Source organism: Procambarus clarkii, chromosome 10 (genome assembly GCF_040958095.1).
Source record: "Procambarus clarkii isolate CNS0578487 chromosome 10, FALCON_Pclarkii_2.0, whole genome shotgun sequence".
Lineage (NCBI taxonomy): Eukaryota > Metazoa > Arthropoda > Malacostraca > Decapoda > Cambaridae > Procambarus > Procambarus clarkii.
In genome coordinates this window covers 39,616,414-39,631,501 of record NC_091159.1, presented here as the reverse complement: position 1 = coordinate 39,631,501, position 15,088 = coordinate 39,616,414, and the positions used below count along the sequence as shown (strand labels likewise).

At 40.0% G+C, this 15,088-nt stretch overlaps 1 protein-coding gene across 1 annotated transcript in view; it reads right to left on the bottom strand.

The window, feature by feature from the left end:
• LOC123745507 (fibrillin-2) overlaps positions 1-15,088 on the bottom strand; it is a 196,791-nt gene that overhangs the window by 108,046 nt on the left and 73,657 nt on the right. Inside the window, 7 exon segments of the mRNA XM_069322332.1 lie at positions 183-400; positions 521-1,045; positions 1,213-1,443; positions 1,567-1,674; positions 5,102-5,242; positions 11,328-11,506; positions 13,098-13,170. Of these exon segments, the coding sequence (XP_069178433.1) occupies positions 183-400; positions 521-1,045; positions 1,213-1,443; positions 1,567-1,674; positions 5,102-5,242; positions 11,328-11,506; positions 13,098-13,170 (1,475 nt within the window).

Genomic DNA, 15,088 nt, shown 5'->3' with positions numbered 1-15,088 from the left:
TCTTACTCTCTTCTTCAATAATAAAATAGTGACATTATGCATGATATTGAAGATTAATAAACTAGGAATGAAAGAAGAGTGTATATGTAATAGCCAGTAACTGCTAATAGATTCATGCAAATCATCATGGGTACAGTTTACACCTACATTTTGCGCAACCCTCTGCATTTATGTATACTCACAGTGATTGTGTTTGGTCGGAAGCCTTTACCGCCAGGACAAAGTCGTTTGTGTTCATCTGAATCTTCTTGTGGGCACACCTCACACAAAGGTCCCCAGGCCTTGCCAATGGAGCAGCAGCATGTGGTCCTAGTAACAGGTTCACCCAAGGGGTCACGACATACTCCATGCCCTCCTCTTACCCCCACCACATCCAGATAACACTCACCCTCACGGCGATCTATTGAAAGAATGTCCTGCCATTAATTATATAAATACATTTTTTTAGATCAAAGCATCATACTTTGAAATCTACTGTAATATAATCATTAACTTTAAATTAGTTCAACAAATTACATACCTATACATCCATCACCAGAGCTGATAAGTTCATGATGTGGTGGACACTCGCAGATGTGTGCTCCTTGCTGGTTTACACATGTTCCGTATAGACATACATCTTGATTATCACATTCATCAATGTCAGTGCAGTTCCCACCAGTTTCATCTAAATGGTAGCCTTCATCACAAATACAGCGGAACATGCCAAATATATTCTCACATTGGCCAAATACACATAGGTTGCTAAACATGTCACACTCATCAATATCAACACACTCTTGCTCATTGTGAGGATCAGGATGCATGAAGCCCATTTCACAATCACATTGGAAGGATCCTGGAAAATTAAGGCATTGGCCATTTTCACACAGGGTTGGGTCTTGAGTACACTCGTCAATGTCTTCACAGAAGAAACCATCTCCACGGAAGCCAGCATCACACACACATTTAAAGGAACCATCTGTGTTTATGCACTGAGCATCACGATCACAGCCGCCATTATTCGTGAGACATTCATTTACATCTCGGCATGTCTTGCCATTACCTGAAATGTTTATGAATAAGAAGTATTCATCTTTCATTCATTGAACATAATAATAATGCAACTACAGTATTAAAAACATTAAAATAATAGCACTAATATTGAATGTAGCATTAAGAATACAATTTTAGGAATATATGGTACAGTTTCACTTCAAATGTGTACCTTACCTGTGAAACCATCTCGACAGCGACATTCATATGTACCATCAATGTTGACACATTCAGCATTCTGGTCACATCGGAATGAGCCAAGGGAACACTCGTCATCGTCAGTGCAGCCGGGGCCAAGTTCTGACTTGACACTATAGCCATTCTCACAACGGCAGGCAAATGATCCCACTGCATTGTCACACTTGCCATTTTGACATAGATTTGGGTTCATTTCACACTCATTAACATCTGTAATATGGCAAAACTAATTTCCTTAAATAAATGTCAATAATAAACAAAATTCATGTATTGTAATTTAATCCTGTAATTATCATCTTCTAATACAGACTATTGATGTAAATTGCAACTCACCAAGACAGCCAGGCCCATCAGAGTCTGGAAGGAGGCCTCCCTCACAGGTGCACATGTAGCTGCCTGGAGTATTAGTACATACACCACCTGCACAGATCTTGGAATTTTCTGGTGGGATAACAATAGTATATTTATCAGTATGCTAATATATAATTATATTAAAAATGTTCATGTGAATTTACTAAATGAAAATCAATATCCTTCATATGCAGTCCATCTATCAACATAAGTTCTTAAAAATTGTAAATATTTTTAAGTCATTTAACCTTTGAACTACTCCTATTACCCTCAAGCAACAGACCAGTGGTGCACCCATCACCTATGAGAAACTAGATATGTCCTATAATATTCAAAAGTCCTAAAGACTACTGTATATGAACATAATTCAAAACTAAAAGACCTATGGCAATCATTTCACATATAGGAAAAAAAATTCTGATCACCTTAGCTCTCTTCCTAGGCCTTAGTGCATCAACATCCATTTACTTACTCCCATGATAGGAACCAATGATGACAAAAAACGTTATGAACTTTCATTTCATAAACCTGGAGGATATTAGTGATGAGACATTTATTACTAATAGTTAACCTGAAAATTATCCCTCAGAATATGACATCATTAACACTGATTCACCTCGGTAACCATTAAATTAAATGACCTACATGGGGTCCATGCCCTATTCCATAAATCAGATTGGTCCTAAATTTAAAATTGTTATATGCCAGTACAGTAATATTTCAAGTACGGGTACTGTAATTCTTGGGCCCTAAAATACTTTCTTAATGAAAATGTTACAAATGGAAAAGGTTCAAAGACATGCTACTAAGTGGCTCCCAGAACTGAAGGATAAGAGCTATGAAGAGAGATTAGAGGCATTAAATATGGCAAAACTAGAAGACAGAAGAAAAAAGAGGCAATATGATCACTACGAACAAAATAGTAACAGGAATCGATAAAATTGACAGGGAAGATTTCCCGAGACCAGGAATTTCAAGAACAAGAGGTCATAGATTTAAACTAATGAAATAAAGCTGCCAGAGAAATATAAGAAAATTCACTTTTATGAACAGTGTTAGACGGTTGGAACAAGTTAGGTGAGAAGGTGGGAGGCCAAAACCATCAGTAATTTCAAAGCGTTATATGACAGAGTGCCAGGGAGACAGGACACCACAAGCGTAGCTCTCATCCTGTAACTACACTTAGGTAATTACACATCTTTCCCTCTCACCATCCAAGGCTCATCACAATCACTCATTCCTAACTCAAGGACATTTGCTTTTCCCTCTCACGCAAGCACAAAGAGTGCTGAGAAGATGGGACACCACGAACAAAGCTTTCATCCTGTAACTACACTGGGGTAATTACACACACACAAACACTCCTCCCTTCCCCCACACAACAACAGAGAAAGATTAATAAAGTCCCACAGTCACTCAAGGAAAAAGCACTGGTACTATCTTATGCCACTCCAGGTAAACACTGGTATATTCCCACACCAACTTGAGAAGAAATCAGCACTGAATGTAACGAAAAGTAAATTTCTGGTTATGCCTTGTGGCTCCCTCAAGCTATACACTGAGATGGTACCATTGACTAGGGTGCATCAGCCATAGAGTTCTATAAGCCTACAGGGTGCTTACAGAGGTGCTTAGAAATGCCAAGAAATTGCAGAGTGATGAGGCTGGCAAACTTTGGTCAATAAGACAAGACCTCTCAAAGGAAGACAGAGAAAAGCTGAAAACAAAACTCGATGACACAAAACGTCTAAATAGGAATAGAAATTAAGAAGAAAGCAATTCTTTTTTCTACAAATTGATAGGGACCGGAAAGCTAGCGAAATGGTACATAAAAACAAAGCAACAAAATCATTAAAAGAAGAGGGAGTAAAGGATAAAAGAAAAAGGAACATGTTCTTGAAAATTGTATATATGTACCAACATAGATGGAATGAGATCAAAAATACTGGAACTAAGAGATATAATTCAGCTTAAGGTCCCAGATATTGTCGCACTAACAGAGACAAAAATTGAAGAACATATATTAAATGAGGTTGTATTCCCAAGTGGCTACTGAGGTTGGAGTTCATCCTCCAAACTTAGTAACTAAATACAAACTCCAAATACAATAATATTTGTTTTGCAAGGCAGAACAAATGATGAAGAAATTTTTCTCCTTCTACCAAAGAGTAATAAATGCATAGAATTGTCTTGCTAAAGTTAAGAAAGTAGACATATGTTTATACAATGGAAATGGGTTTTGAAGCCTATTAAGCAATTATTTTATGAATAGAAGCATCTACTCTAAGTACTTTCCTTTGTTTCATAAAACTTAGCTAGTAATAATAATCTAACTAGGCATATTGAGATTTTATGAGAATGTACCCCAGGGTCTACATATCTAAAATATGAAAAGTGTTTTGCAGTAAGAACAGGAGGGTATAATGATTACAGGGTCTTAAGAGTACATTAAATAATGAGTTAAGAGAGTGTAATGAGTATAGGCTGGCTTAATGAGCGCAAGCTGGAGGTGGTTTTGGCCTGTGTTCTATGGTAGGCTTTCAATGACTTGTAAGGTTCTGTTATGATAGTGTGTGTAATTACCTAAGTGTGGTTACAGGATGAGAGCCACGCTCGTCGTGTCCTGTCTTCCCAGTACTCATTGTCATATAACGCTTTGAAACTATCGACGGTTTTGGCCTCCAACACCTTCTCACTTAGCTTGTTCCAACCGACTACCACTCTGTTTGCAAAAGAAAACTTTCTAATATTTTTTGGCACCTTTGTTTCCTAAGCTTGAATCTGTGTCCTTATGTATGGAGCTATCTAGGCAGATACCAACATCAGGCACCAAGTGGCCCTCCAGAAAAGAAACTTGAAAAGTATAGGTGTTTGCAACAAAGCAAATGCCTGAAATATGTGGCCAAGCTACATTGACGAGTTAAGCCAATTCAAACTAACACCTCTAGAAGTAAACAAACAAAAACTAAATAGTTATAAAAATGAGTCAGAGAAATGTAATAAAATACTTGTGCATAATATAGGTAGTGAACAAGTAAATATTAAAATGTGAAGTCATAGAAGCCATATATATATATACCCACAACTACAAGAGTAAATACAACACTGAACATGAACATCGAGAGATTTAAAATATGTAAAGTATAAATAGCTTGGAGGTGGGACCCATACAGCTATATCTCATCATTCATAGATACTGATAATTAAGCATTAATAGGAAAGATAAGAATTAAGCACTAATAGGTAAGATTAGCATCACTCATGAGTAATCACTTTAGAAATCATAAGAGCTTCTTAATATAGTTATTCATTCTTTCCTACAAATAGTGATCATTTGTTGATCACCCTTTTCTACTGAAAAAACTACAGTATAGTTGATTTCTATCTATTGGTTGAGAAGTAGCAATGAACATCAACATTAAATATTTAACATACTGAAATGTATTGCATCACAAGATATTAAACAATAAGCAAGAAGCGAATGTTAAATATATTCTTAGATGATGAAAATACAAACCTTTACACTCGTCAACATCTGCACAAGAACGTCCATCCATGAGCAACATGTATCCAGTAGAACAGGAGCAAGAGAAATGTCCCGGAGTGTTAATGCAGATATCATCACAGCCACCGTTGTTTAAACTGCACTCGTCGATGTCTTTACAAGAAAATGAGATGAATTTATTTAATTAAGTTAAACAAAATGCAAACATACAAAAACATTGTAATTACAAAACTTTTTATTTGTGAAGATTTTTTTGAGGAATGCCTTGGAAGATTCCTGAAGCTATCTCACTAAGATTGCTCCTATCTATTAGGTAACGTCAGTCGATGGAGTTCTGTTTGGGCCACCAGGGACCAGAGTCAGAACCTGGCCCCCTCGGAGAGACACACCAGAGTAGGTGCCTCTTCTTCATGATACGTGCAGTTTGCATTAAGGTTTATCCTCCCAATGACTGCACGAGTGGTAATGTTGAAAGATGCATCACTCACAGTAGCGCATCAAAGTTCATAATTTGGCAGGGTTTGAAAGTTATTGAAGTCGTCTATTTGTGTAGGCATAATGACAAAAATAAACATGAGTTGAACTTGACTCAGGATGGCAAGTTGTGTTGATGGTGGTAGCTGAGTGTTGCTGTGCTATGGAGTGTGTGGATTAGTCAAGAGACTGAGTTTGTGAGTCGAAGTATGCTTGGGAGTTAGTTGCAATTCATTAAACGTAAGGTGAGGTTAGATTATGTTAAGTAATGTGTGGTTAGTACTCACCTAGTTGTGCTTGCAGGGGTTGAGCTTTGACTCTTTGGTCCCACCTGTCAACTGTCAATCAACTGGTGTACAGACTCCTAAGCCTATTGGGCTCTATCATATCTACATTTGAAACTGTGTATGGAGTCAGCCTCCACCACATCACTGCCAAAAACATTCCATCTGTTAACTACTGACACTGAAAAAGTTCTTTCTACCATCCCTACAACTCATTTGGGTACTAAGTTTCCACCTGTGTCCCCTTGTTCGTGTACCACTTGTGCTAAACATTTTATCTTTATATACCCTGTCAATTTCTCTGAGAATTTCATAGGTAGTGATCATGTGTGCCCTAACTCTTCTGTCTTCCAGTGTTGTGAGGAAGACAAGTTTCAATAATCTTTCCTCATAGCTTATTCCTCTCAGCTCAGGGACTAGCCTGGTCGCATACCTCTGAACCTTTTCAAATTTTGTTTTGTGTTTGACTAAATGTGGACTCCATGCTAGAGCTGCATATTCCAGTATTGGCCTGACAAATGAAGCATATAAGGTTCTGAATGATTCCTTATACAAGTTTCTGAAGGCAGTTCTTATGTTCGCCAGCCTTACATAAAATGCTGATGTTATCCTTATTGTATGTTATTAGGGGCCTCGTAGCCTGGTGGATAGCGCGCAGGACTCGTAATTCTGTGGCGCGGGTTCGATTCCCGCACGAGGCAGAAACAAATGGGCAAAGTTTCTTTCACCCTGAATGCCCCTGTTACCTAGCAGTAAATAGGTACCTGGGAGTTAGTCAGCTGTCACGGGCTGCTTCCTGGGGGTGGAGGCCTGGTCGAGGACCGGGCCGCGGGGACACTAAAGCCCCGAAATCATCTCAAGATAACCTCAAGATAAGATCCTTTTGATGTGGCCTTCAGGAGACAGGTCTGGTGTGATATCAATTCACAGAGCTTTCTCTCTTCCTGACTCTTGAAGGATTTCCTCTCCCAGCTGGTATCTTGTGTTTGGCCTCCTGCTTTCAATGCCTATCTTCATCACTATGCACTTGCTAGAGTTAAACTCTAGTAGCCATTTGTTGGACCATTCCTTCAGTCTGTCCAGGTCATCCTGTATCCTCTTGCTGTTTTCTTCTGTCTTAAACCTTCTCATAATTTTAGCATCATCAGCAAATATTGAGAGGAATGAGTCTATACCTTCTGGAAGATCATTCATGTATATCAGAAACAAGATAGGGCCGAGTACCTGATATCCCCAGTGATATCCCCGGCTGATATCACACCAGTCTGAGATCTCACTCCTCACAGTAACTTTCTGCTTCTTCTTGTTTAGGACTCTTTTATTCATTGGAGCACCCTACCACTTACTCCAACCCATGCTGGTGGTATGTTACAATGCTCTTCTCTCCAAATGTAGTACCAGTCTTTTTCTCATGATCTTCTCCCTCACCTTGCATGGTATACAAGTTAAGGACACTGGACTATAGTTTAGAGCCTCCTGCCTATTGCCCTATTTGTATATTGGGACTACGTTAGCTGTCTTCCAACTCTCTGGTAGGTCTCCTGTTTCCAGTGACTTGCTATACACCATAGATAGTGCCAAACAAAATGATTTGCCCCCTCTTTTAGCATCCATGGTGAGATTCCATCAGGTCCAAAATCCTTAGTCACTTGATCAAGCAGATACCTCCTAACCTCAGCTCTGGTAATTTCAATATCTTCCAAGTCTGCTGGGTCTGTGTGTGTTGGGTCAGTCTTGGGGATGGGCTGGATTACTTGTGTAAAGAATTTAGTTGGGAGTCGGTCCAGTGTCTTTTCTAGTGAATTTTCAATGCGAGTGATAAAGTTTCAACGAGATCTGAACTCAGTTGTACATTTTGTGGGAGAGGATTGGACTCTGGGGGATGAAGGATGGTCAGTGACAGACATATCAGGTACATGCAAAGGTTGTGGATGAGGTAGTTATGTGGTAGTTATGGGTGACGAATTGCGTTAGGTTGTTTCAGTACACTACTGTATTGCATGTTGTTGGTGGGGAAGAGTCTTAGTTTTTGCTTCAATGTATGAAGGACATTGTTTGAATGTAGTGTCTTGATCGTCACCACAGTTTGAACAGGTGAGTATATCTGACACATTCTTGTGTGTAATGGGAACCAGAGCATTTTCCACATTTGATGTCTTTGGTGTAGCCTTCTGAGGCATGGTTAAATTCTTTACATCTATAGCATTGAGTGGGATGCGGTATGTACACATCTAGTTTATGGAGTAAACCGTTAATCCAAACCCAATCAGGGGGAAAGTAGTCTAGAAAAGTAAGTAGGGCAGTGCCTGTATCACACAGTTCTCCATTTGTTTTACGCAAAAATATGTCGACTCCGAACATCAAAATGTCATCTGCCTGAAGATGTGCCTTGATGACGTGATGACATCATGCTAGTTTGCTAATTTTGTTTGAGGAGTTCTCTCCACTCGTTTGGCTTTCGGTAGCAATATTTTCGCCAGAATAGGGTTTGTTTTGGGCCGCCTACCTTTCTGGGTGCCTGTCCCAGTCGATGGCAGACGTAGAATGCTCCCAACCACAGGGGGGTTTCTATAGGCCATTGCTCCTCGTGCCACTCTGAGAAGGGCAGGTTCTGGCTCGTGGTCCCCGGTAGGCAAGAACTTCCTGCACTTTGACTGATGCCAGAAAGTTATACATATCCATTCAGCCAGGATAGCTCCAGGGAGCCAACAGGGCTCCCCCCAGACATGTAAATTGAATTATTCAGTTCCACACTCCCAATAATATTAACTTCAAAATACATTTCATACCTAATACACACAAATATTTAATACTATTGTATGTACAAGTTTACCTTTATTGATGACTCTTGTTGTTGTATGGAAGACAGTGAGGAGGGGGGGGGGGAGTGAAGGAGAGGTGTTAGTGTTTGGAAAGGAAGTCCCCTTCCATTATAACATCAAGCACTGATGACTTTTCTTGGGTACTCTCTCTCCTACGTTTTGTAGGCATACCACTAGGACCTTGTTGTGGTTCACTGCTTGCTTGTCTTATCAAGAATCTGTCTAAAGATATTTGTTTTTCCCTACATTTTAATACTTGTCTGTAGTAGAACATCACATTGTCATTAATAAGATCAATGCAATGGCCTGCTAAAGCTTTATCTGGGTGAGTCCTTTTAGCAAAACTTTGCAGTTCTTCCCATACTGCACACATTTTCTTAATTAATGAGGAAGGGACATCCTCCACTGCCTCCTCTCCTGAAGATTTATTGTACTGCCTAGCTAGTTCAACAACCCGTGTACCATATTTATGTATACGAATGACCTCTTGTTTTTCCTCTAAGGTCATCCTCACATGTGATTTATTAGGCTGAACCTTACCACTGACTTTCTTGGAACCCATGGCGTGATATATAATAATTACTTTTCTGAGAGGAGCCCCTATGGCTCCCTGGAGCTTATCGGGCTAATGTATGTTATATTAGACCGGGACATTAGCTATGAAGTTCAGACCTACCAGGGACCATAAGCCAGAATCTGGCCCCCTTCAAAGAGGGGGCCCTGGAAAACTCCAATGTGGTTGGGGGTTTTCCTTACCTGCCATCGACCTGGGTTAGGCACCCAGAAAGGTAGGTATAACAAAACAAACCCCACATGGTAAGAAACAAACAACAAAAACTGAACAGAGAGGAAGAACTCCCTACAATCCCAAGGAAACAAGCAAACGTAACACACTACTGGGTGCCACTCGTCCACGCAGCCTTCCCCTTCCCGAGAGGGGGACGGGGAGGAGCCGGATATCACTGCGCCGGCTGCAAAGCACTCCCGTTCGAAAGCTAATGTCAACCGGGACAGATGCTTCTCTGGCCTCAGTTTCCTAGGCAGTGTTTGCCTTCGTGGCGCTCACTGCTGTGTTTTTGTGTTGTGCGGTGGCCAGGTGTTCCTCATCAGTACCGGGGCTGCATGCGCTTAGGGGCTTCCTTCCCTAAGTGCCCTGTGAGTACAGTACTGCCCCTGCATTAGAGGGTTATCTTCCCTGGGGCATTCGGGAACCATTCCCATAGAGGTTCTTGCTGCTCGGCATTTGCCTCGCCCTTGGAACCAGCTGGGGCTTGGGGCCCTTGTTTGGCCTTGGGTAGGGACTGGTATTGTGCTGGTTAAGGCGTCAAGGTGTTTCGCGACCTGCTATCTATGCGACAATCGGTTCCTGTTGCCTCTGGGGACGGAGTACTTTTGCGGGGGCTTTCTTTTGTTTTTAATTTCATTTGCCTGGTGGGGGTCTGCCTAGGGTGGCTATGGCTATATTTCCACCGGTAGTGTCAGGTGGCAGTCTGTTATGCCCCCGTGATTGTACACGTCACAGGGGTTTTCAGTGTTGCATCTACCCCTTGTTAGCTTGGGTGTTAACCGGTTAGCAACTCCTTGCCCGGGCTTCCCGTAGTAGTCAGCTTACGGGCCCTGGAAAACCCTGTCGGGGCTAGGTGGACCATTGGATGTGTGTTCCGGGTTCCATCTCGTCTTGTGTGGGTTTGTTGGTTGCTGTGCCCTTGTCTCAGGGTGACATTCACCACTTTTACCTCCGTCATGCTGCCTGTTGGGTCACTGACACCGTGACGCAGAGTCTTGCGAGTTGTGTTTTCTGCTTGTTCTCCAGTACTCTCCCGCTGTCCTTATTGTTCAGAGTACAGGTGGCATCCGCGTTGCAAGCTCGGTTTAGGTTGCTGCAACACGCTAGGTTGGTCAGCCCTGGGGCATCCACCCGGATGCCCCAGGGCCGCCCCATTTTGGTTAGATGCTATTCACCCCTTTCCCTTCCTGTTCCCAGCTACTGACAATCTGCAGGTTTCGGGGTCGGGGCAGGGTTTATCTGATGCAGAGACTCGGGTGGTTTCGGGGGCTGCCCCGTTCGGGTTGGGGACGGAGGTATTCGAGCCTGTTCCTCCTGCCAAGGCTTCTGGGTCTTACCAGTGGCCCTTTCTTTTCTGCCTTTCCCCTGGATTCTTCCATTTTTTAGGGCAGAGGGTGTTGGAAATTTCCAACAATTATTCTCATCCCTAATACAATAGGATGTATTAACTGTATTAGGCTTCATTATCATTTAATACTCATTTACTACTCCTTAGTACAATGGGATGTATTTCCTGTACTAAGTGTTATAATTAACTGTTACTAGGTTCTGGTTCTGGTCCCCCAGTAGACCAAATAGAACTTTTGCAACTGATGTGATCTAGTAGGACCAATCTCAGTAAAACAGCTTCAGGAAGCCACCTAAGCTCTACCAGAAAGAGGTGTTTCATTATATTCAATGCTGGTTTTTCTGTATAAAAATTGTGATCAGGTTAGAATGGCTGGGGACTATAAGAAAAATGAAATGGCCAAAAACTACTATAAATACTGAGAAGTTGTATTTCATTGCAATACAGACAACGTTAATTTGATGCATCAATATTTAAGTTAATTTCTGCAAAGGTTAGATGAAAATTTAAATAGTACTCTTACCTTCACAGTGAGATTTCTGCCCTGTTTGTTGATATCCATCATTACACATACACTGGTACGTGCCCATCATGTTTTCGCACACACCATTAGAACAGATGCCTGATGTACGAGAACACTCATCAATATCCTTGCAGAAGCGTTGATTTGAGGAGAGCTCATGGCCTGGAGGGCACTCACACCTGGCAACATGAACACCCTCATATAACACAATAAATCCACGAAACAGTGACAGACCCAGAGAGTGTAGTCACTTTCCTAAAGATGACTTTGAAAGACCACAAAACTCTAAGAAAATATAAAATTAAAATGAAATAGTAATTTCCTATTAAATCTTCGTTCCCCTGCAATTCAATGAAAATGTATCCTTTCAAATGGAGATATTTACTTATATCATAAATTTATAGCAAGGGACAAAATATAAGGCACTATTATTGTCAACACTCAGAATCATTTAAAATATCATATCTGAAAATGCTTTTTTCAGCTGAGCTGAAAAATGTTTCTCTCAGCTGAAAATGCCCTCAAGCTAAAGAGGTCTTTTGAATGATTGAGCCACCTACCTGTAGAGACTCACTAAATAACATAACCAATGTAAACTCTAGGAGTCTAGGGCACTTCATTATAACTTTTTTTTCCACATAACCTCATATAATTCCAGTTTAGCCAAATATTTGGTCAATAAAATGGTAAATTGGACCCAGTAAGTGCAACCATCTGTTGGCAATAAAATCAACTTAATTATTCCTAGGCCTATTATAGCACACATATGTATTATATTAGGCCTCAGATAGTGTATTAGGCCTAGGAAGGTTAGGTTAAGTTAGGTTAGGTTAGTTTAGTTTGTCAAAGAAACACAAGTAAAAATAGTTTTCCGGTTTATCCAACTCAACAGTTCAGATTTCTACTTTCTAATTTCTTTGTACGTCGGTATATAAACTATGGTTCTCATCATTATTATAAGTTATTATTATACTACTACTATTATTATATTATCGTTATTATTACACTACCAAAACAGGAGGATGGGCTGAATTTCTCCTATTCCACATTCCATAACATGGCATTTATTCATATTAAATTTCATTTGCTAAGTGTTGCTCCATACACATTTTGAGGTCTTCTCAAACGTCATGACAATCTTCTAAGTTTCTTACCTTCCCTAGTCGCTTCATCCCCAGCAAACATGTTCGTATTCTGTAATCCTTCTGGTAGAACATTTATATAAACAATGATCATCACTGATGCTAGAACTGAACCCTGTGCTACTCCACCAGCAATCTTTCTCTTGTCTGATACATTGCCTCTGATTATTGCCCTCATTTTTCTGCCAGTTAGAAAATTGTTCATCCATGTCAGCAATCTCCCTGTCACTCCCCTCCAGTATGTTCCAATTTCCTATAAAATCTCTGTGACTCATCATTAGAAACTAAGTAGATCTGTTGCACAGGATCATCTTGATCGAAAACCATAATAACTGTGTTATTACATATATCATTTCTCTCCAGGTGTTCTACACATTTGATTTTAATTACTTGTTCCAATATTTTGACTATACACATGTCAACGATACAGGTCTATAATAAATAGTGCAACATAAATAGAATTGGACAATGACACTAGAGCAAATGAAATTCATCTTATTAATAAAGAAAGCTAAATAAACTATGCACTATTGCAAATAATGCCTGCCAAAGTAAATAAAAAGCTTCAAAAATATACATGTAAGTTTACAAGTCAGGTCAAATATTAATAGAAATAATCGTGACTTACCTAAAGCTCCCTGGAGTGTTTATGCAGCGGCCACCACGACACAGGCTAGTGATGCGGTCACACTCATTGATATCTGTGGATCTCACAAGCACAATATGATAGGTATATCCTTGAATTTTATTCAGTAACTTAACTTTAATATACAGATCTTATGATTTTTAATAAAAAAAAAATTATAAGATCTTTTAATTAATATTAAATAATACTGTATAATTATATAAGCATGTGTGTGCACAATTTGTCCAATTGATATTAAAAAATATCAGATAAGTGTTTTGTATCAGCAATCAGTGGGAATAGGAACTACAGTAATAGGAACTAGCACCAAGCACTGAATATATATACATATATATGTGTTAAAAATAATTGAAGTAGATACCTGTTACTTCATAGTGTTAAATTCTGAAGCCAACTAAGAATTACATTTGATATAATGAAAAATATGGAAAAAAGTTCCCTGAGGTCTTTAAGTCCCTACCTTGCCAACTAAGAACAAATTTTAAATATGATGCTACTTACTGGTATCAGGTCGCCTTGCTACAAATACGTTACATTCTAGGAATGTGTTCATAAAGCACTTATTTCGGAATGCAAAGTGAGATTTTCCATTGGCGTAATGCAAGATGCGTTCACAGACCACCATAAATCTTCATAAAATCATATGATATAAAAACACAGCATATTATTTACCTTGAATGATAAGAGTTATCCAGCTTGTCAAAGTTAGCTGTTTTTGAAAAGTGAAGAGCATCCTTCCCACGTCATCTTATGTTCACAGACACCTTTCCCTCATCACCTTCCCACTTGACATGCCCTTACCCTCATCACGTCTCTCACTGCTCGCACATACACTTTTCCGTGTCACCTCTATCCCCATGCTCGTATACACCCTTCCCTATCATTATAAATAATTATTATAATTCATTGCGTCGGGGTACAGAGTGTATTCATGCACGTTAGGCTTATATAGTCACCCCCCCCCCAGGTCGAATCGCTGACCCCACCCAAAATGGAATTCCACAACAAGCTGAATATCTCCCTAGTACCTACTTACTGCTAGGTAAACAGGTACATTAGGTGAAAGGAAATGTGCCCGACCATTTCTGTCCCGCCCAGGATTCTAACCTGGAATTCTCAATTGTGCATCGAGAACGAACCCGACTGTACTACTGGGACCCTTATATATATGACCGGGGATCATATCAATTTTTTCATGCACCATAAAAAACAATAAGCAGTTCTGGTAGATTTTTGTGGATGAAATCAAAACATAACATGGAGCACACGATATGAGCAGACAATGCCTCAGCAAACATCACCTGATCCAAGAAATAGCTTCCAAATATGCTATGCACATCACTAAAACATGGCCACAGAACTGCTATTATTATAAGATTCCTGTCACTAAATCCTGAATGTGAATCCTTTTCCACAAGGTTATATTGTAAAGGAGCACAAGGTAGTTTCATGATGTGTAAATGCACAAATCAATGGCTTAGTGCTGTGGCTGTCTGCCTCATGCTGTGAACATCATAACTGAACATTGTGTTCACTTATATCTGAACATTGTACACACTCTTCAATAGTTAGGATCAGCCATGAAACTTTCATTGTAAAATAATCGCTTCTGCCTATTTTATTTATCATTATTACATGGTGCTGTGGCCCCTAGCTGCACAGAAGTGCTGTGAGTTCCTGCTGCATGTGCCAGCCTTCATCATTCTCTCAGTATTCAGGCTCTCACAGCCAGGAGAGATGCAGATAATTTTTTGGCAAGATGGCATCTATTTACTGGAGATGTCTTATCCAAGCTGTTTACTGTTTACACAAGTTGCAATGTGCACCATCGATGAAAACCCTGGTTACAATGTGCACCTGCAGGGTCAAACTAATGGTAAACTCTATGGACTCAGGGCAAAATATTTCACATCAACAGGCTACACGATGAAGGAACATTGGGGACCTGGGCCCCTTTCAGTGATGTACCATGC